Source organism: Lithobates pipiens, unplaced genomic scaffold, assembly GCF_037356315.1.
Source record: "Lithobates pipiens isolate NorthernLeopardFrog02 unplaced genomic scaffold, aLitPip1_a1.2 Scaffold_23, whole genome shotgun sequence".
NCBI classification, from domain to species: Eukaryota; Metazoa; Chordata; class Amphibia; order Anura; family Ranidae; genus Lithobates; species Lithobates pipiens.
In genome coordinates, this window is record NW_027507785.1 from 35,273,215 (window position 1) to 35,298,279 (window position 25,065).

At 44.9% G+C, this 25,065-nt stretch overlaps 1 protein-coding gene across 4 annotated transcripts in view; it reads right to left on the reverse strand.

Annotated features, from left to right (window-relative positions):
* The window catches only part of MYO7A (myosin VIIA), a 344,985-nt gene that overhangs the window by 154,575 nt on the left and 165,345 nt on the right, over positions 1-25,065 (reverse strand). For all 4 annotated transcript variants that reach the window (XM_077451417.1, XM_077451415.1, XM_077451416.1 and 1 more), the window contains 2 exons: positions 16,676-16,834; positions 10,396-10,488 (listed from right to left, as the gene is read on the reverse strand). In XM_077451417.1, coding sequence (XP_077307543.1) covers positions 10,396-10,488; positions 16,676-16,834 — 252 coding nt within the window. The remainder of the gene's footprint in view (positions 1-10,395; positions 10,489-16,675; positions 16,835-25,065) is intronic.

The window sequence follows — 25,065 nt, forward strand, 5'->3', positions numbered from 1 at the left end:
AGGCTCTGAATGCAGAGAGAGGGGATGCTCAAGAAGGACAGCAATCTGGCAGTCATGTTCCACAAGCTGCAGCATATTGCCAGGTTTGCAACAGCGATGAAGAGGGAGGGGATGATGAGGGCACTGACTCCACGTGGGTGCCTGGTAGGAGAGAGGAGGAGGAGGAGGCACATGTCCAACGAGGCAGGATGCCCTCCGGGGGCCAGCTTAGGGGCAGCACACCGACTGAATCACACCGCAGAGCTCCGCCTGTGCAGGGCGCTGCCTCTGCGCGTTATTCTCAAAGTTCTTTGGTGCGGGCCTTTTTTGAGACGAGTGCATCAAATCGCATCGCTGCTATTTGCAACATATGTCTCAAGCGTATCTCGCGTGGCCAAAACATCAGCCGCTTGGGCACCACATGCTTGACCAGACATATGTTGACCTGCCATGCAGCTCGTTGGCAAGCGTACCTCAAAAACCCACACCAAAGAACAAAGCGGACCTCTCCTTGCTCCTCATCAGCTGGCATCTCCAACCCCACTAGACCTTCAGTCCTCTCTGAAACCTGCTCTGAGAGGAATGAAGGTGTAGAATTAGGTGTGTCACAGCCAAGTGCTTCCGGGCACTCTGCTAGCAGTACACCCACGTCCGATTATAGCAGGCAAATGTCCCTGTCCCAGCTGCTGGACCGGCAAAAGAAGTTCACTCCCAGCCATCCACATGCCCAGCGGTTGAATGCTAGCTTGGCTAAATTGCTAGCACTTAAACTGCTGCCTTTTCAGTTGGTAGACTTGGCCCCCTTCCGTGAGTTTGTACAATGTGCGGTTCCTCAGTTGCAGGTTCCCAAACGCCACTTTTTCTCACGGAAGGCGATTCCGGCTCTCTACCGGCATGTGGAAGGCAATGTCCTTGCCTCGCTGGACAGGGCGGTCAGCGGTAAGGTGCATATTACCGCTGACTCATGGTCCAGCAGGCATGGACAGGGACGTTACCTGTCTTTCACGGCCCATTGGGTCACTCTTCTGGCAGCTGGGAAGGATGCAGGACAAGGTGCAGTAGTGTTGGAGGTTGTTCCGCCACCACGCCTCCAAAATGCTACTATTGGTTGTGACACACCTCTCTCCTCCACCCCCTCCTCTTCTTCTTCCTCCATGGCCTCTTCCAGTGCTCTGTCCTCAGAACCAGCGGTGCTCCGTAGGCGTTCCAGGGGCTACGCAAGTACGCAGGCAAAACGATGCCATGCCGTGCTTGCGCTGGTGTGTTTGGGGGACAGGAGCCACACTGGGGCGGATGTTTTGTCAGCTCTGCAGGGGCAGGCCGAGAGGTGGTTGACGCCACGCCAGCTTAAGCCAGGAATGGTGGTTTGTGACAATGGCACCAACCTTCTCTCCGCCCTCCGACAGGGACAACGACCCATGTGCCCCGTGTAGCTCACGTCCTTAACCTGGTGGTGCAGGGGTTCTTGGGCAGGTACCCAGGCTTACAGGATGTCCTGAAGCAGGCCAGGAACGTCTGTGTGACTACGGCACCAGGACAGGGTCAGGGGAGCTCGGTTTTTTCTCACCACGCCAGTGGGGCATGATCAGGGATGCATGCACTGTCCTGTCACCGTTTGAGGAGGCCCCAAGGATGGTGAGCAGTGACAGTGTATGCATCAGTGACACTGTACCTCTTGTCCACCTCTTGGAGCATACGCTGCGTGGAATAATGGACAGGGCACTTGAGGCAGAACAGAGGCAGGAAGAGGAGGACTTCCTTGCCTCTCAAGGCCCCCTTTATCCAGACAGTGTTCCTGCTGTGCCACCCATCACACAGGAAGAGGATGAGGAGGAGGAGGAGGAAGAGGAGGAGCAGGATGATTGTGTCAGCATGGAGGTGGAGGCTGGCACTCAGCAGCAGCAGCAGCAGCAGCAGTCTTGTAGGGATGATTTACAGTCCCAAGAAACACGTGGACTTGTACGTGGCTGGGAGGAGGTAGCTGCGGATCATGTTGCCCTTAGTGACCCAGAGGACTCCGGACCGAATGCCTCAGCTAACCTAAGCTGCATGGCCTCCCTGATCCTGCAAATCCTGCTGAAGGATCCTCGTATTCTTCGGATCAAGGAGAGGGACCATTACTGGCTGGCCACTCTCCTTGATCCACGGTACAAGGGTAAGGTTGCCGACCTTATCTTGCCATCGCAGAGGGAGCAGAGGATGAGACATCTCCGGGAGGCCTTGCAGAAAGGTCTGTGCAACGCATTCCCAGAGACTGGGAGGTTACAAACTCCTGGTCCTGGACAACGTGTTGCTGAGGCATCGGTCAGAAGGAGCAGTGGAGACGGTGGCCGTCTGACTGATGCTTTCAGACAATTTTTTAGTCCGCAGCCCCAAGGTATGATCGGTTCCAGCAACCATCGCCAGTGTCTGATTTACATGGTGCAGGAATACCTAGGGGCAAGGTCAGACTTGGACACCTTTCCCACCGAAAATCCTCTGGCTTACTGGGTCTTGAGGATGGATCACTGGCCAGAGCTTGCACAGTATGCAATTGAGCTACTGGCCTGTCCTGCATCCAGCGTTCTTTCGGAACACACCTTCAGTGCTGCTGGTGGCTTTGGTACCGATCACAGGGTGCACCTGTCCACCGAATCAGTTGATCGACTGACCTTCATCAAGATGAATCAGTCTTGGATCACCCACAGCTACCAAGCACCTGAAGCTGATGTAACCGAATAATTTTTTTTGAAATATCACATCCCTTCAAGACTGCCTATGCTGATGCTGAGTGACTGTCCTGTTATGTTGATTTTCTATCCTCTTCCTCCTCCGCTGATATGTTGGAAGAACATTTCTGGTTCTGGGTGATGCCATCAGCCCAATTTTTCTGCCCCTGTTTAACAGGGGCGTTTAATTACAATTTTTGATGCAATGCTTTGCAGCAGGGCTAATTCCTGCAATAAAAATAGAATATATGGAAGAGGTTGCAGTGTCGTGGCACCAGCACCAGTGCCTAAGGCCCAATTTTTCTGCCCCTGTTTAACAGGGGCGTTTAAGTACAATTTTTGATGCAATGCTTTGCAGCAGGGCTAATTCCTGCAATAAAACTAGAGTATATGGGAGAGGTTGCAGTGTGGTGGCACCAGCACCAGTGCCTAAGGCCCAATTTTTCTGCCCCTGTTTAACAGGGACATGTAATTACAATTCTTGATATAATATTTCACAGGAGGGCCCCTTCCTGTGCCCACCCAGAGTAACTGTGAGGACTTATAGTGTTGTGGCACCAGCACCACAACCACCAAAGGTCATTTTTTCTACCACTGTTCAACAATGGCATGTAATTACAATTCTTGATATAATCGTTCACAGCAGGGCGCTCCAGCGTCCACCAAGAGTCACTTTGAGGGCTTACAATGTTGTGGCAAAACCAACACCTTGTTCCGCCATTTCTGCAGAGCATATAGGGCAGGCCCCTACTTTCAAACATCCAACTTACAAACATCTCCTACTTGGAAACGGAAGGAGACAACAGCAAGTGAGATGAAAAAAGATGGACGACAAAACAAATTATACAGGGGTGATAACCCTTCCCTATGTTTTCCAAAAAGCTTAAAAATAGTTTTTTTGACTGGAGCTACACTTTAAAAATGTACCGGTTGAAAATTACAAACAGATTCAACTTAACACAACAAACCTACACAGTCCCTGTCTTGTTTGCACCGCCTGTATACTGCTGTTCTGAGTATATAGGGCCTGGGGGCCACACGCATTTCCTTTTTTTAATATGGGTACGGGGTTCCCCTTAATATGCGTACAAGACCCAAAGGAGCTGGAAATGGGCAGGGAGGGCTACCCATGCAATTTTTCTCAATGATTTTCAACCATATTGCAGGAACCAGATATAACATTAAAACCGCAAGCAGTTTTCAATGATGTTATTTCCGTTTAATGTCATTTTGTGCAGGGACTGTTCTAAACATGGGAAACACGTGGCACTTCACAGGCATACTACAGACACCCCCCCAGGCACCATATTTAAAGGAATATTTCACTTTTTTTTTCACTTTAATCGTCATTAAAATCAGTGCTCCCGCCAAAACGGCCATTTTTAAAAACATTTTAGGCATTGACCCATGTCCCCTGGGGCAGGAGCCAGGTCCCCAAACCCTTTTTAGGACAGTATCTTGCATATATGCCGTTAAAATTAGCACATTTAATTTCGAACGTTCGAGTCCCATAGACTTCAATGGGGTTCTAAAGTTCGTACGAATTTGGGGTCCGTTCGAAAGTTCTGGTGCGAACCGAACTGGGGGGTGTTCGGCGCATCCCTATACTACAGGCTTGTTTTTAATGCCCTTAAGGTGAGGGAACACCTGAAGGGAGAGAGTGCACATTACACAAAGACACCATTTGTTTCATTTTTCTTTGATATGTTTATGAGCTTTTTCTTGCTTATCAATATTGAGGACTGTGTATATACACACTGAGCACTTGCACTTTATTCATCTATTACTGAGCACTTGCACTATAATTGGGGATATTTTATATAATTATCTTATTATCTGTTCAGTTATCATATAATATCATTTTTAGAGTTTTAGTATATTACATATATTTTTTAGTGCCGTACATTGGGTATATATGTTCACATTGTGACATTTTGAGGAAGTGGTGAGTGCTGGCAGCTATTTTCTAGCATTTTCTTATTTTTATTTTTTTGTGATATTGAGGTTTTATTTTATTTTTCTTGTTTTGTTTTTTTTGTGTTTTTAGTTTTGGCAGCTCACAAGGTTTATACATATCCATAGCAGAATGAAACAGCTTACAGCAAAAAAGCTCATCCCTTATAGGGTGCGGCCAGGGACAAAAATCCTACTTTTGCTGTATGTCAGATATTTTCATACAGGTACCTCCACGGACTCCAGGATAAGCCAATACTGTGTAACAGGGGTGGACTGACAACTTATGGGGCCCCTGGGCAATAGGAGAATATGGGGCCCCTGGGCAATAGGAGAAGATTATGGGGCCCCCGGGCAATAGGAGAAGATTATGGGGCCCCCGGGCAATAGGAGAAGATTATGGGGCCCCTGGGCAATAGATTATGGGGCTACACAGTATACACACATACAGTATACACACATAGACACACAATATACACAGACAGAATACACATACACACACTGAAAAGGTACTGGAGAGGTGGGGCAGCTATAATCTTGGTATTTTTTTAAAAAACACAGATTTTTACATACGGTCCCTGGTTTTATCGAGGCTGGCAACCCTGATGGGGCCCCTTAGTGGCATGGGGCCCTCGGGCAGTGCCCGAGTGCCCGAATGGTCAGTCCGCCCCTGCTGTGTAAACACATTTGAGATCTGTGTATTCTTCCTTGAATCTAGGTGTGGGTTTTATTTATTTCTTGTGTGCAGTAATCCGTAATCCAGTGTAAAGCATTAGCTCCCCTGTCATTACAGAATGCACGAGGGTAGCAATCTCTAGCCGTAATTATAAAGTAACCCGTTCTATAAATATTTATCTGATCTCTATCCTGTTCTTGGAGTAGGAATAATTTGATAGCCTGTTATGTCCGGGCCCCTCCTGTTTATTCACAGCCCATGGAATGTCCAGACAGCTGTTCTCTCCATTTCCCGTTTGGGAAACCTCCATTTCCTGCAGGAGTTTCCTCTAGGACTGACAGATGCCACATCCGATAAAAGACATTGGAGAGGCTCCTGAGCACAATAGGATGTCATATAAGGGCTTTCTGTCAGCTTTTCTGGGCAGCTGGGATATAGGAAAGTGATGCCAACGTGTTTCTTGCACGGGCCAGTTTAACAGACACGCGAGCTGGAGTCAACTGGTTGCGTTTAGGGCCCATTTACACTTTTGCCAGTAAGACCTTACTACTTAACCACTTAAGGACTGAGCCTCTTTTTGAGATTTGTTGTTTACAAGTTAAAGCGGGAGTCCGCCGGGACTCCGCGTTTTTTTTTTTTTTTTAAAAGCCAGCAGCTACAAATACTGCAGCTGCTGACTTTTAAAATAGTGACACTTACCTGTCCAGTGCGCCCGCGATGTCGGCACCCGAAGCCGATCTGTAGATCGTTTCTCAGGTGCTGCCGCTGCCATCTTGGGTATGGGAATCAGGAAATGGAGCCTTTTGGCTTCATTTCCCGGTTCCCTACTGCGCATGCGCGAGCCGCGCTGCGCAATAAGGACGGTCCCCGCTGCCTCTGGGATCTGTGTGTTTTCCCAGCAGGCAGCGGGGCACTTGCGGAAAGGGGCGGGCACTTGCGGAAAGGGGCGTAATATACGCCCCTTTCCGCAGAGAGCTATCCCGGAAGTGGGTGCAGATACCTGTACTGTACAGGTATCTGTACCCCCCTCCCCCCTGAAAGGTGCCAATTGTGGCGCCGGAGGGGGGGAGGGTTCCGATGAGCGGAAGGTCCACTTTAGGGTGGACCTCCGCTTTAAAAAAAAATTTTTTTCTTTTGCTAAAAAATTACTTAGAACCCCCAAACATTATTGATTTTTTTTCTAACACCCTAGAGAATAAAATGGCGGTTGTTGCAATACTTTCTGTCACACCGTATTCGCGCAGCAGTCTTACAAGCGCACTTTGTTTGGAAAAAATACACTTTTTTGAATGAAAAAATAAGACAAGAGTAAAGTTAGCCCCCTTTTTTTTTTATATTGTGAAAGATAATGTTACACCGAGAAAATTGATACCCAACATGTCACGCTTCAAAATTGTGCCCGTGGAATGGCGACAAACTTTTACCCTTAAAAATCTCCATAGGCGACGTTTAAAAAAATTCTACAGGTTGCATGTTTTGAGTTACAGTGGAGGTCTAGGGCAAGAATTATTGCTCTCGCTCTACTGATCGCGACAATACCTCACATGTGTGGTTTGAACACCGCTTGCATATGCGGGCGCTAGTTCCGTATGCGTTTGCTTCTGCAAATTTTTTTCTTATATATTTTACCTTTTATTTTTACACTGTTCTTTAAAGCGGAGGTTCACACAAAAATGGAACCTCCGCTTTTCGGGAACCCTCCCGCCCTCTGGTGTCACATTTGGCACCTTTCAGGGGGGGTGCACATACCTGTATAATACAGGTAACTGCACCCACTTCCGGGCATAGACTCCCACGGGAGTCACGCCCCTTCACGTCCCCCCCCCCACTGTGTTCTGGAAAACACACAGGTCCCAGAACACAGCGGGGACCAGTTAGGATGCGCAGCACGACTCGCGCATGCGCAGTAGGGAACCAGGTAGTGAAGCCGCGACGTTTCACTTCCTAATTCCCTTATCGAGGATGGCGGCGGCAGCAGCCAAGAGCCAAGCGATTGATCAGCTTCGGCTGCCAACATCGCAGGCACCCTGGACAGGTAAGTGTCCACTTATTAAAAGTCAGCAGCTGCAGTATTTGTAGCTGCTGGCTTTAATTTTTTATTTTTTTTGAGTGGAACCCAGCTTTAAAAAAAAAAAACACCCCTTGTAATAGAAAAAAAGCATGACAGGACCTCTTAAATATGAGATCTGAGGTCAAAAAGACCTCAGATCTCATATTTACACTACAATGCAATAAAAAAATAAAAATAAAAATTGTCATAAAATAAATAAATAAATAAATAAATATGGCCCTTTAAGAGCTGTGGGCAGAAGCAAGGTTTTGACGTTGCTTCCGCCAGCAATTGTATGGAGACATGTGGGGGCCATCTTCCCCTCACTCGTCTCCATACCCAGCAAGGGGAAACATCCAATCGCCTCCGTTGCTGCCGACGGCTCCGGTAAGCGGTGGAGGGCACTAGATCATGGCGGGAGGGGGTCCCTCTCCTGCCGCTAATAAAAGTGATCTTGCAGTGAATCCGCCGCAGATACCACTATTATCGTAAACCGTGCCGAAAATGAGGATACCGGGGTTATGGCAGCTAACTGCTGCCATAACAACGCTATTCCTCTTCAAACATAGGACATATATCGGCGGGCGGCGGTCTGGAAGTGGTTTTAAACTATGGAGATAAAGGCCTTGTATGATGTCTATCACCAGGGTCAAATGAGGATCCTCTGCCTGTAGGTCCTCATTACACCTCCGCAGTGCGTTACCAAACGGACATCAAAGGTAAGGTTAATTTTCAGTCCAGCTTCACATCTGTGCATTGCTGTAATGCGGGTGCTTTACTGCAAATGATTGCATCACTCAGTAAATTTTGATCATGGTGCATTGCTGTGCCATTATTTTCAACAGTTTGAATGGGCTGCAACATACCTGTGTTGAGATGTGTATGCGGGGTGTGTTGGGGGTGCGGTTCAAAATAAGTAGCACTGCAACGCACAGTAACCATTACTTACGACGTGTTACAATAATTCACAGTAAAACACCCATATTACCGCATGTAACTGACCTCAACATGAACCTTTGCTTTCTCTATGAGATAGGTAGGTACAGTGTGGTGCGGCAGACAGTGAACACATAAAGAACGATATATTAAAACAGTGGGTTAACAACTCAAACGGGCCCGGTGGGGAGGCTCCCCTATCCAATGCCATTTACAACTGTACAGCAATTGACAGCTGACAGAAGACTCAGGGATGCGGATAGCATCTGCCACAAGGGCAAAGTGTGGCCTGGCCGGTCAGACCCAAGAGGAAAGCCTTCTGGTAGGTAGACAAAGGCCATACCTCCCAACTTTTTGAGATGGGAATGAGGGACACCTATCAACAAAAGTATTCAGGCATAGGACACACCCCCTGCCACACCCCCTTAAAAAAGAATTGTACAAAAAAACAAGATTGGTTAAACCCACAAGCGCTTTTTTTTACCACTACTATTCCTTTATATTGGCTTTTGGAATTTACAAATATAGCCATTTAGAAATCAGATGAAAGGTTTAGCACTGGGAAACACTTTAAGATAAAAAGTGCATTTTATATACATCTTTATAAATCAGACCAAAATGAGGGACAAATGAGGAAGAATGAGGGACAGAGGGACATTGCTTCAAATCAGGGACAGTCCCCCGAAATCAGGGACAGTCCCTCCAAATCAGGGACAGTTGGGAGGTATGCAAAGGCCTTCCTCTCTCCCTACTCCACTGAAATGTCTCCCAATTGCTGGTACTCTACCTGTCAGATGGGGTACCGGTCTCTAAACTGTCCATACACACACATAAAGCATGCCAAACCTAGAGGTCAGAGTCTTAAATAGACTCTGCTTGACCCAAGATGGCCACCAGGGTCACATGGGGCACGTGCATCCAACCAGATCACTGCCCGGGCGATGGCGGAAATCAAAGAGAAACACAGCTTCTCCCAACTTCCTCTCCCTTCTGCATTGCCGCTGCGGTTCAGCGCCACCTGCATCACTATGCTGAGTTCCCGGGTCTGAGTGTACACCTGCTGTGCCCATTATGAGGGGTTCCCACCATCCCTGTGCTGTGCTGACTTCCTCTGATTGGTGAAAAAAACACCAGTCACAATTCTGTTCATTTGGATCCGAAATTCCGAAATTCGTTAAAGAAATTTTGTATTTCGTATAAAATTCGTAAGCATGAATTTGGATCCGAAATTCATAAACTAAATTTCAAATTTCATACGGAATTCATATGCATAAAAATTTGTATTTCGGTTTAGTACGAATTTCCAGAAATTCATACTGTAATGGAAATTTGTAAGTTCTGTATATAATTGTATTCTATTTTATATGAATTGCACACTGTCCTCACCGTGCACACAGCACTAATAATGTTTAAAGTACATGTTTTGCATTCTTTCGAGTCCTGATTAGAATTAGCCTGCTTATGTTACGCCCCTTGTTACCATAAACGTACAATTGTAATATTAATGTGATACCTACCTAATCATGTGTATAAAAACCTTCAAATGCGTCATAATAAAGGAGAACAGTTATTTGGAAAGCTGCTGAGTGTATCTTTTGTGTCTGTTCTCTACTGCAGTAGTTATTAATTTGGAACCACTAATCAATATGAGAATAGGTGTTGCCTATCTATAAAGTATCTATTTCAGTACGAATTTTCGATTCGTACGAAACGAATCGCACATGTCTAGCACGCAGTGGTTTCTCCATCCAGCTCAAAAGTCCTGTATTGACACATGAGCTGCTAGAAGAAACCAAAGCAGATAGTGGGGGGAGCAGGTATTCCACACTCCTGGAATAATTAAATACTTGTAGCAGTGAAGATAGGGAGTTTCAACATATGGACCGCTGGAAAGGTAAGTACAGTGAATACCATATACAAGGTGACCCTATGCTGACAAGATCACTTTGCAAAGCAATTAGCCATTCTTTATCATTGGTCCGGCTATAGATATGTTGCGAGTGGTTATTGCACCTCATATCTCACCAATACTCCCTGCATTGCCGTGTGAAATAAGTCTGTTTAAGAATCAACGTTTTCACCGTTTTAAATACCTTTAAGAAGATCTTTGTTTTGCCAATCTGCCAATCGTCATCCTTGCCCAAAACGCATTCGGCGATGCGCTGACATGTTCCGCGCAAGTCTCCCTGAAAATGCAAGCAAAATATCACCAATAAGCTCAGAACATTAAAGGGAAATCCTCACTGTCATCTCGTATCCTTTGTTATAACATACTGTGCATAAGGCTCAATTTACAAGGCGAACACACCAGGATAAGTATCCTTATTTTCCAAAAAGTGACAAATATTTTCAGTCCAACGACATTTGGGGATTACATCTACATAGCAGAAAAATAGAATACCTTAAAATGGTTGTAAACCTCAGTCATGAAATCTGAGCAAAGCACATATAACGGTTGTGTTTACTTCTCCATCGCCAAAGCTCTAAGGCCGTGTACACACGCGCGGACTGTTTGCCCAACCTTGTTCGTCAAACAGTTTCGGCAAACAGTCCGCTCAAAATTTGCATGAGCGGACTTGCCCACACACGAGCGGACTGTTTCAGCGAACTGTTTGCCAAACAGTTCGCTCAACTTTTGAAATGAACGGACTCGCCCACGTAAGGAGGAGGCAAATCCGCCCATTTCGAGCGCGTGTACAGGTAGGCGGGGCCCGCGAAGGAGACGTCGCGGGCTCCGCCGCCTGGAATGGGCTTAAAGGGGAACCCCAACGCCGAAAAAAATCGGCGTGGGGGTTCCCCCAAAGTCCACACCAGACCCTTGTCCGAGCACCGCCTGTAAAAGAGCTACAAGAAGGCGCGGTGGCCCGGCAGAAGAACCGAAGAGGGGGACAAGACCCCCGAAGTCGGGAGAAGAGGCCGGCGGAGGGGAGGAAGAAAGCCGGACTCCTCCGCTAGTAAAAGAGCTACACACAGATAGCGGAGGAGTCCGGCGAGAAGACCCCCGAAGACGGAAGACCCCCGGAGCTGTGCAATAAAATATTTTTTCCCTGTGTTGTGTTTTTTTTTGTACTTTATTTCACAGGTGAATGGGTAGGGGTACATTGTACCCCATACTCATTCACATAGGGTGGGGGGCCGGTATCCGGGGGCCCCCTTCTTAAAGGGGGCTCCCGGATTCCGATAAGCCCCCCGCCCGCAGACCCCGACAACCAACGGCCAGGGTTGTCTGGAAGAGGCCCTTGTCCTCATCAACATGGGGACAAGGTGCTTTGAGGTGGGGGGGCCGCGCGGCCCCCCCTTCCCCAAGGCACCCCCCATGTTGAGGGCACGCGGCCTGGTACGGCTCAGGAGGGGGGGCGCGCTCGCTCGCCCCCCTTTCCTGGCCGGCCGGGTAGCGTGCTCGGACAAGGGTCTGGTGTGGACTTTGGGGGAACCCCCACGCCGATTTTTTTCGGCGTTGGGGTTCCCCTTTAAGCCCATTCCAGGCGGCGGAGCCCGCGACGTCTCCTTCGCGGGCCCCGCCTACCTGTACACGCGCTCGAAATGGGCGGACTTTCCGAGCGGGAACAGTTTGCTCATTTCGAAAGTAGCCTACACACGGGCGGACTGTTCGCTCAAACACAGTTTCAGCGGACAGTTTTTCGGAATTTCCGAAAGACTTTGTCCGTCCAACTGTCCGCTGAAACTGTCCGCTGAAAGCCCACACACGGGCGGACTGTCCGCCCAAACACTGTTCAGCGGACAAGGTTGGGCGAACAGTCCGCCCGTGTGTACGCGGCCTAAGTGTCGTTTCTCCCTGGTGCTTCATTCCTCTGTTATTAGAGGGGAATTCCAGGCTTTTTATGTTTATTAAAAGTCAGCAGCTACAAAAAGTGTAGTTGCTGACTTTTAATAAACATACACTTACCTGTTCCACGGTCCAGCGATGCGGCCAAATGGGGTGTCGCTCCTCTCCCCCTCCTCTCCGCCGGCGCCTCCATTGCCACTCTGGACACTCGGCCGTGACATGCTTTCAGCTTCACAGCGCATGCACAAGTCGCGCTGCGCTCCAGGAGTGGATAGGCGATCTCCTGGGACCTGTCGCGTGTCCCAGGAGATCGCCTAGAGGGAGGGGCCGCCTAAGGCGAAAGGAGGAGTCGGTCCCTGGGCGGAAGGAGGAAGTGGGACAGGAAGTCCCCCTCCTAATGAAGCCCCCACTCCCCTCCCTCAAAAAAAATTACATGCCAAATGTGCCATTTAAGGGGGTGAGGAGTGCTTAAAGCGGAAGTTCCATTTTTGGGTAGAACTCCACTTTAACATGAGTCACTTCTCAAGTTTCCGGACACATGAGATAAAATTTGTGTTGGGGAGGGAGCTCAGCATGGAGCTTGTCTATTCACAACACAGTTCTTTTGCTGTGTGGAGGCGGGTTGTTCCTTTCCTCCAATCAGCTCTCACACATGGTAACTGCAGCTCTCCACCCCCTTCTCTGTGATACTGACAGATGAAGAAGGATTTTAACACTTTTCTGCTGTGTACAAAAGAGAGCAGGGAGGCGGGACTTTAAATGAAGTACGCGGAGGGTCAAGTGTTGTGTGGCATTCTAATTGACATATCTATAATATAGGTAAAGGAGTAGGACATTTGTCTCATAATTCATATTAGATAAAATAGGGATGGAGGCTGATGACAACGTCATCTCCTCATATAAAGTCCCACAGACCCCCGCCCCCTTTTCTTTTAGAAACACTTTTCTGCCATTTTGAAGGGAAGTAGAGAAGAGAAAACTGCAGATAAACAGGTACAACTTATGTAGGAGGATTTGTTTAATCGCTGTGTCATCTGAGGACAGTCACTTCACTGGGTATATGTAGCGGTTTACAACCAATTTAAGCTGACCATACACTATATAATCTCCTTTAGCTCTAACATCAACTATATAGTGTAAAGGCCTACCTGATTAAATATGAACTGAATGGATTTCTGAGGTCTACCCTCCGATTTATCTGCATAGGTCAAACTCCAGACATCATTCTACTGCTCAATAACTTGGTAATTATAAACTGGTACAAAGACTCTCATTTTGCAACAGTAAGGTAGTACAAAAGAGTCATGTTCCTTATCATAAAAATAATGGTAAAGAGCAGATGACCATTAGACAATAAATGCTTTTTGAACAAGAACTTAAAGTAGTTGTAAACCCTCACATACCCCCAGTGAAGTGACTGGCCTCAGGAGATTAACATAAATGAAACAAATGCTTCTACATAAGTTGTACCTGTTTATCTACAGCCATATCTCCCCCTACAGCCACTCAAACTGCAGAATCTACATGGTATTTCTCAGCTCTGAAAAGCAGGGGGAGGAGAGCTGAAGCTAAATCAGTGAGGAGAGCTCTGAGAGCTGATTGGAGGGAAGGGACACCCCCCACCCCTCCACACAGCACACAGGGACAGAGCTGAGGCTGTTAAATTAGCTGAACGTCCCTTCCCTGTCACCATTTTTCTCTTGGTTTCAGGAAAAATTGTCAGAAGTGAGTCATGCTGACAGCCATAGGTGTGTGCGGCTTATTGAATTAAACACAAACACACACCTTTCTCCGCAGCCTCAGCTGCACTGGAGAGTAGACATGTACGATTTGTTTCGTACGAATCAAAAATTTGTACGAATTTCCAAAAATTCGTACGAATCCGAAATACGGATTTTTATGCATACGAATTCTGTACGAAATAAGAAATTTAGTTTACGAATTTTGGATCCAAATTCATAACGAACATTCGTAATTGTTACAAAAAGTTAACGAACCTAAAAGTTACAACCCCAGGAAGTCAGTACAGGGATGGTGGGAACCTCTCATAATGGGCACAGCGTGTGTACACTCAGACCCAGGAACTCAGCACAGGGATGGTGGGAACCCCACATAATGGGCACAGCGTGTGTACACTCAGACCCAGGAACTCAGCACAGGGATGGTGGGAACCCCACATAATGGGCACAGCGTGTGTACACTCAGACCCAGGAACTCAGCACAGGGATGGTGGGAACCCTACATAATGGGCACAGCGTGTGTACACTCAGACCCAGGAACTCAGCACAGGGATGGTGGGAACCCCACATAATGGGCACAGCCGGTGTACAGACCTGGGAACTCAGCACAGGGATGGTGGGAACCCTATGGGAATTTCTATGCTTACGAATTTTATACAAAATATGAAATTTTGTTAACGAATTTCGGATCCAAATTAACAGAAACGTGACTGGTGTTTTGTTCACCAATTAGAAGAAGTCAGCACAGCACAGGGATGGTGGGATACCCTCATAATAATAAAATCATCGTAACGAACTTTCGTTATTTTACGAAAAGTTTAGGAATCTAACGAAAAGGTTAGGTGTTGACACCAAACTGGCTATTTAAACTGGGCCAGTTCTCAGGTGCTTTGTCTTCAGCCTCCTGTGTATCCTGTGACCAGTGGCAGCTGGTGCTGAATATGTTGGGGGAGGCAAACAATACTTTCCGCCACCCCCCCGCAAGTTGGTCGGCTCCACGCTTACACCACCCCCTCCCCTGGTCAGTCGGTTGGCCTTGCACTTACCCCATCTAGGTCGCGGGCAGCTTCGGCTCCTTCCTGTGTCTCCACCTCCTCTGCTTGGGCTTCACAGTGGCTTCCTCTGCAGCAGCTTCCCTCCTCCTCCAGTTGGCACAGCGGCCAATAGTATTGCTTCTCCTCTCGGCCAATCTGGTCTCAGGACCAGCTTCCTGATTGGCCGGGAGGAGAATCAGGAAGACATTAGCGAATATAAATTCGCTATTGTTAAACAACTGGGTGGGTTCAGGCGCAGTGCTCTTGTGCCCTGAGCCCACCCTTTTTTGAAGAAAATTAGAGCCTCGGGCTCCAATCATGTGTTTCTAAAAAAAAAACACCACTGGAATCCATGCATCCGGTGGCCTGCATGTAGATTGGGGGGCGAGCGCATGGATTGGAGGGGTGATCCTGCACCCCTAATGGCCAGAGCGCCACTCCCTGTGATTCTGTATCCTGATTCCAGTTGCTGACCCGGCTTATCTTGACCACTCTCTGAACTCCGCTTCTGTCTGTTCCATTGGCTCCTGCTTTACTAATCTTTTTAAGACCTGGCTTGTTTCCTGACCACGCTCCTGCTTGTACCCTGTATCCGATCCATCCTGTCAGTGTATGACCCATCCTGCCTGACTCTGCTACTCTGCCTGCTGTCACCAATACCCGCCTACCACTCTGCTATTCCGGCTGACCTACAGTCTACTACCAGCAACCGTCTCAGGTGCCCGCTGTACTCAGTACCAGCCTGCCTCTGTCCCAGTCTGCTGCCCAGGGCCGTTTTTAAGGCAGGGCAAAAAGGGCAGCTGCCCTGGGCCCTGTTATTGTTGTGGGGCCCAATGCAGCTGCCTCATACTTGCCAACTATCCTGGTTTAAATTTCCTCATCCCTTGAGGTTTTAGTCCTGTGCTGTGTCCCAATATCTCAGTGTGAAGTGCTGCTACTAATGCTGCCCAGCTCTGCCCTATTGTTGTGTACAGATGAAAAGTTTTGCCCAGGGTCCAATCAATATTAAAGAAGTCCCTGCTGCTGCCTACCAGCTTGCCTGCTTACTGTTGTCTTCTGATGACTTTACCATCCCGACGTGGACCTGCCCTACTGCTAGCAAGACTTACAGGCACTCGTGCCACTCAGTACTCCGTTACAACCTGTCTTCACTATCAGGAGCTCTGAATCAGAGGTCTTCCTCATCTTATTAGGCTCTGCTACCAGGTACGCGATAGTGGTCTTCTCTATTTACAGTGGAACCTTGGATTACGAGTATAATCCATTCCAGGAGAACGCTTGTAATCCAAAGCACTCGCGTATCAAAGCGAGTTTCCCCATAGAAGTCAATGGAAACGAAGATAATTCATTCCACATTAACTTCTATTACATGCAATACCGTATGTGGCCAGAGGTTGGTGGTGGTGCGGGAGAGCCCTGGAAATACTCGGGGATGGCTCGGCTGAACTCGGAAAGGCTCGGAAACACTTGGGAACTGAGTATTTGCAAGTGTTTGAGTATTTACGAGTATTTCCAACAATTTCCGAGTATTTCCGAATGGCTCCGAACCGTTCCCAGTGTCACTGGCGCCCTCTTGCACCTCTATCCAAATGCGGTACTGCACACCCCATTAGCTTGAATTCTGCTCGTTTTGCGAAACAACACCTGCAAACCGAGTCAGGATTTTTTTTTAAAAGTTGCTCGTCTGTCAAAACGCTTGTTAACCGTTACTCGTTAACCAGGGTTCCATTGTATATGGTCATGAACTACACAATGAATCCTACTGAACTTGATTATAATGTACGAGATGCTCCTTCTGTCTTATATACTGCACCTGTTTGTAGGCTGGCTTAACTCCCGGCATTAACACTCGATATCGGTCCACGAATTCCACGAAGGTGTAGCGTATGGGGTACCCAGCCCGCCGGATACGGATGGTCTCCATCATTCCCGAGTACCGAAGCTGGCGGACACACAGCTCTCTGTCAAACAGCTGGAGGAAAAGAATAATCGTTAGACAAAGCGTTCTTAAACCCAAGCTCCAGGCAAACAGCTAAATACCCAGATAAACCAGATATCCCGCAACTGTTATTTGTATTTCTGTTCATCCAGTTCTAAGAATTACACAGCCCTGTCAGACTGAAGAGCCACAGAACGACAGCACTCAGGCCCCATTCTCAACTCAGCGTTTTTGTAGCTCGAAGCCTCAAAACGCCCAGGGAGAAAGAAAAACAATTATTGTCTATGGAGATCGTTCACATCTCCACTCCAAGTCACCTGAAGCTAGAGCTGCATGATTAATCTGTAAAAAAAAAATCGCAATCTCGATTCAAGCCCCCTCACAATCTTAATCCGGCATTTCCATGATTCATGTAATAAGTGCAGAGCCATTCTCTGCTCACAGCTGTCAAAAAAAAGAGCAGCTGACAAGGTTTATCACAAGATTGCTCAACACAGAGATAAAAAGAAACAAAATATAATTTGGTTCTTTTAGAGATCAAAGGGATGAACTTCGGTCTGCAAACGAGGGAAGTTTAGCCACTTAAAGACTAAGCCTATTTCTGACACTTGTTGCTTACAAGTTAAAATCAGTATTTTTTTTACTAGAAAATGACTTAGAACCCCCACACATTTTATATATATATATATATATATATATATATATATATATATATATATATATATATATGTACACACACACATATATACATTTTGGCAGAGACCCTAGAGAATAAAATGGCAATATTTTATGTCACACGGTATGTGTGCAGCGGCCTTTCAAATGCAATTTTTTTGGGGGAAAAATACACTTCAATTAATTTTAAAAAAACTAAACAGTAAAGTTAGCCCAATGTTTTTGTATCATGTGAAATATGATGACACGCTGAGAGAATTGTGATTTTTATTCTAAGCAAAAAAAAAATAAAAAATCCAGATTCTCATTTTATCCAGAATCGTACAGTTCTACCTGAAGCTCAAAAGAGTTTTGGAGCTACTTTGTAGCTCGAATTCGGGCAGATGGATGTGCTTTTGAAGCCTTTTCCATAGAGATGCATTGAAATGCATTTTGTCGCAACGTGTTTGAGCATTTTTCTGCTCAAATGCAATTGAAAAAATAATAATACATGAATAAGTAAACATCTGGAAATAAAAAGTAAATAATAATAGGACAATAAATAAATATATACAGTAAATAAAATATAATAAAAAATAAATGACATAAATGTATTAATTAAACCCTAACCAAATAAATAAATGAACCCCTAAATCTAACCCCTAACCATAATTAAATTAAATAAATATACCCCATAACCCTAACACGAACAACTAACCCTAACCTCTAACTCTAACCCATAATCCTAAACCTAATCCCCAACCTTAGCCCCTAACACTAACAAAAAAAAATTAATGTATAATTTTTTTTATATATATACATTAATAATAAATTAACCCCTAACTCTAAACCTAACCCTAACCTCTAACCCTAACCTCACTCTAACCATATAGCCAACCCCAACCCAAAAAATAAAGAATAAATAATGTAATTCATATTATAGTTTTTTTTTATATATACATAAATAATAATAAATGAACCCCTAACTCTAACCCTAATCCATAACCCTAACCTCACTCTAACCATAAACCTAACCCCTAACTTGAACAAAGAAATAAAAACAAAAAATAATAAATAATACATTTAATATTATTTATTTTTATTAACATTTTTATACATAAATAATAATAATAAATTAACTCCTAGCCTCTAACCCTAACCTCACTCTAACCATAAACATAAACCCAACCCCTGACCCAAACAAAAAATGATTAAATAATGCATTTTATATCTATCTATCTATCTATCTATCTATCTATCTATCTATATATATACATACATACACACACACATTAATAATAATAATAATAATAAATGAACCCCTAACTCTAACTCTAATCCATAACCCTAATGTCACTCTAACCATAACCATAAACCCATCCCCTAACCTGAAAAAAATAAAATAAAGACAAAAATGAATAAATAATACATATAATATTATCTATTTTTTATGTATCTACATGTTATACATAAATAATAATAATAAATTAACCCCTCACCTAACCTCATTCTAACCATTACCATAAACCCAACCCCTAACCCAATAAAAAAAAATATATATATATTATTTTTATGTTTTTATACATAACTAATAATAATAAATGCACCCTAACTCCAACCCTAATCTATAACTCTAACCTCACAACCCTAATCTATAAGCCTATATAAATAATAATAAAATAACCCCTCGTCTAACCTCACTCTAACCATAACCATAAACCCAACACCTAACCCAAACATAAAAACAAAAATGCATAAATAATAAATTTACAGTAATATTATTCATCACAGGAGAGGCAGAATGGCGGTCTGCCTATGTAAACAAGGCAGAGCGCCGTTCTGTCAGAGAGGAAAATTTAGATCTTGTGTTTTCCTTTAGTCAAAGCACATCCCCCACAGTTAGAAAGCACTCATTGGAAACACACTTAACCCTTTGATTGCTCCTGAGGGTAACCCCTTGCCTGCCAGTGTCATTCATACAGTGACAGTGCATCTTTTTCTAGCACTGATCACTGTATTGGTGTCACGGGTCCCCAAAAAGTGTCACTTAGTGTCAGATTTGTTCACCGCAATGTCCCAATCCCACTAAAAAGCACTGATTGCTGCCATTACTAGTAAAACATATAAAAAAAATAAAAAGCCCCTAAATCTATCCCATAGTTTGTAGATGCTATAACTTTTTAATTTATTTACATTTTTATACATAAATAATAATATTAAATGAACCCCTAACCTCTAACCCTAACCTCACTCGAACCATAACCATAAACCCAACCCCTGACCCAAACATAAAAATCAAAACAAAAATGAATAATTTAAAATAAAGAAAAGCTGATGAAAAAGCTAAAAAAAAGCTGAAAAACATAGGCAATTAAAAAAAAAATCATCTGTTTCAACATTTGTAGCTATTAAAAAAAAAATGCCAAACTTCAAAAACGCTTAAAATTGCCCAAAAAAGAGCTAAAAAAAGGTGACATTCAGATGTGAATACAACCTCACAGTTAACACGTACAAAAGGTGCTTATTGGTCAGCATTGGCTGAGGAGAAGCAGCAGACTGATCAGGTCATCGCTCTGCTCACTCTTCTTTCTCCTGATAGCATTTTCCCAGTCAGTACAATTCTGGCTGGACGTCATCTGGTATCATCTAGTTCTTTCCGCCCCATCTGACTGTTCCTGGCCCCGCCCTTTTATTTCAGCACTTTCAATCATAGATTCTCCACATGACATGGGGGTGTTATCTAGGACAAGTGGCAAGCAAATGTGGCCACCTAGAAATGCTCACTCTTCAACACTGACATCCAACCATCAGGGCATTCTGATTAGTGCATATCTCCCCTAAGAGCCAACCCATTGCTCCCATCAGGGCTGAGGGCACCTGGGAGGAGAACTGTGGCCGGGCGCTGTGATGTTTTCAGGAAGCCATGTACAGCACCCTGCCAGCCCCTCCCACCAGCCACGATCTCCCTGCATTGCATAGAGAAGCACAGAGACCCATTGATGAGGTCTCTTAGCATGTTGATAGGTGGGGCGAGGTCCAGCCATGAAAGGCACAATATAAGCAGATCGCACTTACAGCAGAACTTCAATCTGCCTCCTTCAGTGGCTCCAGTTATAGCCAAAAGATTTGGAATGTTGTTCAGCCAGGATTGTGATGGAGGCACCCCTGCCAGACAGCACAGCCAGCACAATGACATCACACTTCTCTGTTTCAATTATGCAATGTGTTCAAGCATCTACCCCAAACTGATTGGATAAGAAGCAGTAGCACACTGCTTGGGAGCTCAGATTGGATGGGGAGCTTCTGTGAACCGCAACTTTCAAGTCTTGCCACAGATTCTCAATTAGATTTAGGTCTGGACTTTGACTGTGCCATTCTAACACATGAATATGCTTAGATCTAAACCATTTCATTGTAACTCTGGCTTTATGTTTAGTGTCGTTGTCCTGCTGGAAGGTGAACCTCCGCCCCAGTCTCAAGTCTTTTGCAGACTCCAGTGGCGTTGCTAGGGGGTGGATATTGGGGCTACAGACCCGAATCTGGGGCCCATAGCCCCGAGTCTCTTGCCGCAGGGTCCCAGCCTAACCAGCGGGCCACAGCTGCGGAGGATGCGCTGCATGAGAGAGGCGGATGAGAGGAGAGAAGCGAGCGTGCAGACAAGCAGCCGGGCCTCTTCAATGCGGGAGTGAGGTGCGGCCGGAAGCAGAGTGATGACATCATCTCTCACTGCCCGCTCCGCATCACCCCTCTCCTGCCCTCACTAAATGGACCAGTGCTGCCAGCCTGCCACCAATGCAGCGACAATGCACATTTTGTGGCACTGGCTGGCATGACAAGTGACAATCCACATCTGGTGGCAGGTGACGTGGCAAGTGACAATCCACATCTGGTGGCAAGCGACATGGCAAGTGGCAATCCACATGTAGTGGCAGGCGACAGTGGCAAGTGACATGCTGAATCTGGTGGCAGGAGATGTGGCAAGCGACATGCCCAGGGCTCCCTCTGATTCTGCATTATGGTAAGTTGAACCACTTCATTATATATTAGAATGTAACAATAGAAATAATACGCTTCAATCATCCTGACACCATATCAACCATGGTGCCGTGATGATTGAAGCACCAACACCAGCCATTGCCCGTGAAAAATTGCTTACCACCAAAGTGCCCCCACGGACCTGCAAAAAGGTTGGTGACCGATGCTATGGGCTCTAGCCCCAGATCTTTTGCAGACCTAGCAACGCCCCTGCAAGACCATAGCAGCTTTTCTTCTAAGATCGCCCTGTATTTGGCTCCATCCATCTTCCCATCAACTCTGACCAGCTTCCCTGTCCCTGCTAAAGAAAAGCATCCCCACAACATGATGCTGCCACCACCATGTTTCACGGTGGGGATGGTGTGTTCAGGGTGATGTTCAGTGTTCGTTTTCTGCCACATTTAGTGCTTTGTTTTAAAGCCACAAAGTTCCATTTTGATTTCATCTGAGCAGGGTGCCTTCTTCCACAAGTTTTCTGTGTCCCCCACGTGGCTTCTCGCAAACGTTACTTCTTATGGCTTTATGGCTTCTTATGGCTCTTCAACAATGTCTTTCTTCTTGTCACTCTTCCATAAAGGCCAGATTTGTGGAGAGCACGACTAATAGTTGTCCTGTGGACAGATTCTCCCACCTGAGCTGTGGATCTCTGCAGCTCCTCCAGAGTTACCATGGGCCTCTTGGCTGCTTCTCTGATGAATGCTCTCCTTGCCCGGCCTGTCAGTTTAGGTGGACAGCCTTGTCTTGGTAGGTTTTCAGTTGTGCCATACTGTTTACATTTTCGGATGATGGATTGAACAGTGCTCCGTGAGATGTTCAAATCTTGGGATATTTTTTTATAACCTAACCCTGCTTTAAACTTCTCTACAACTTTATCCCTGACCTGTCTGGTGTGTTCCTTGGCCTTCATGATGTTGTTTATTCACTGAGGTTCTCCATCAAGAGGGCTTCACAGAACAGCTGTATTTATACTGAGTTTAAATCATACACAGGTGGACTCTATTTACTAATTAGGTGACTTCTGAAGGCAATTGGTTCCACTAGATTTTAGTTAGGGGTATCGGAGTAAAGGGGGGCTGAATACAAATGTACACCACACTGCTCACATATTTATTTGTAAAAATTTTGAAAACCATTTATCATTTTCCTTCCACCTCACAATTATGTGCCACTTTTTGTTGGTCTATCACATAAAATCCCCAAAAATACATTTACGTTTTTTTTGTTGTAACATGACAAAATGTGCAAAATTTCAAGGGGTATGAATACTTTTTCAAGGCACTGTAAATGCTATTCAGAGATCCAGACCACTCTACCATTACAAAGTATAGAAAGCTTTTTGTTTAGACTGGAGTTCATGAATTCTTAGTAAGAAGGATATGGGTTTTGGCGGAGGCGCCGTAGCGGATAGGAGATAATTGTGCTGAACGAACGTTCCTGATCCCTGTTTATTTACATATCGTGCCACATTATCCCTCTAGGATAATAAAGGAGGTTGTTATTGTTAGCCGTTCCGTAAATTTAAAATTAACACCTTATTAAAATAACTTCTGTGTGAACGGCGTTCACAAGAAACTTGTCCTATCAGGAAACTACCATCATCTCTAATTTACCATAAACTACATACACGTCTTCTTTTCAGTGGGCGGCTCATACATTCCAGATAACTCCAGTTCAGACTTTATTTTACATTTTTGGGGGGTTAGAACATTTCCTGTGGAGCATTGAACCCCAGGATAGGTTCAAATCAGGTTGAGAGTCCAACCTTTCCCCCAACCATGGTATTCCGCTTTCCACCAACCATGGTATTCCAGCTTTCCACAAGCCAGGCTATTCTAGCTTTCCACCGGCCATGGTATTCCAGCTTTCCACCAACCATGGTATTCCAGGTTTTCACCAACCATAGTATTCCAGCTTTCCACCAACCATGGTATTCCAGCTTTCCACCAACCATGGTATTCCAGCTTTCCGTCAACCATAGTATTCCAGCTTTCCACCAACCATGGTATTCCAGCTTTCCACCAACCATGGTATTCCAGTTTTCCACCAACCATGGTATTCCAGTTTTCCACCAGCCATGGTTTTCCAGCTTTCCACCAGCCATGGTATTCCAGTTTTCCACCAACCATGGTATTCCAGTTTTCCACCAGCCATGGTTTTCCAGCTTTCCACCAGCCATGGTATTCCAGTTTTCCACCAACCATGGTATTCCAGTTTTCCACCAGCCATGGTTTTCCAGCTTTCCACCAGCCATGGTATTCCAGTTTTCCACCAACCATGGTATTCCAGTTTTCCACCAGCCATGGTTTTCCAGCTTTCCACCAACCATGGTATTCCAGTTTTCCACCAGCCATGGTATTCCAGCTTTCCACCAGCCATGGTTTTCCAGCTTTCCACCAGCCATGGTTTTCCAGCTTTCCACCAACCATAGTATTCCAGTTTTCCACCAACCATGGTATTCCAGATTTCCACCAACCATAGTATTCCAGCTTTCCACCAGCCATGGCATTCCAGCTTTCCACCAACCATGGTATTCCAGCTTTCCGTCAACCATATTATTCCAGCTTTCCACCAACCATGGTATTCCAGCAACGTTTGACTGAGTCCTGTTAAATCTATTTTTCATTGTAAGAGAAGGTCAACAATCAATGCGTTTTGGTGGTTCAACCCCCCCCCCCCCCCCCACTTCATCAATGGGCTAACTAATAAAATAACATAAAATTATACTATATGAAAGTCTCAAAATACAAATGCAATCTATTGTAATCCAAAAATGAAATCCAAAAATAAAAGAAGACTTACGCACCTTAATTGTATTTTTTTTTTAAATCATTTATTACTATGTATTTTTTTATTATTATTATTTTTATGTATTGTTTTCATAAAATAAAAATAAAAAGCAAAAAAATCATTTAATAACAAAATAAAAATAAAAAAAATTGGTAAACATAGAAATAAAAATATTTTTTTTTAAAAAATAATACAAATGAAGGTATACATGTCTCCTTTTATTTTGTATTGTTATGCATTATTATCTTTAGGAAAAAAGGAACCAACAAATAAAAATAATTGAACGTAAAAATTCATAAAAATAATAACTAGTAACAAATACTTAAAAAAAATAATTAAATAATTAAAAAATGAATACATATTATGGTATGCATATCCCATATTATTTTGTATTTTCATGCATTATTTTTTTTTAAAAATTATATATATATAATAAATAGTAATACATAATTTCAAAAATAATAATAAAAATAATTTTAAAAATAATACAAATTAAGGTACACTGTATTGTCAAAAGTATTGGGACACCTGCCTTTACATGAATTTGATGACATCCCAGCCTTAGACCGTAGGGCTCAATATTGTGTTGGTCCACCCTTTGCAGCTATAACAGCTTCAACTCTTCTGGGAAGGCTGTCCACAAGGTTTAGGAGTGTGTATGGGAATGTTTCAAAATTCATCCACATGCGCATTTGTGAGGTCAGGCACTGATGTTGGACGAGAAAGCCTTGCTTTCAGTCTCCACTCTAATTCATCCCAAAGTTGTTCTATCGGGTTGAGGTCAGGAC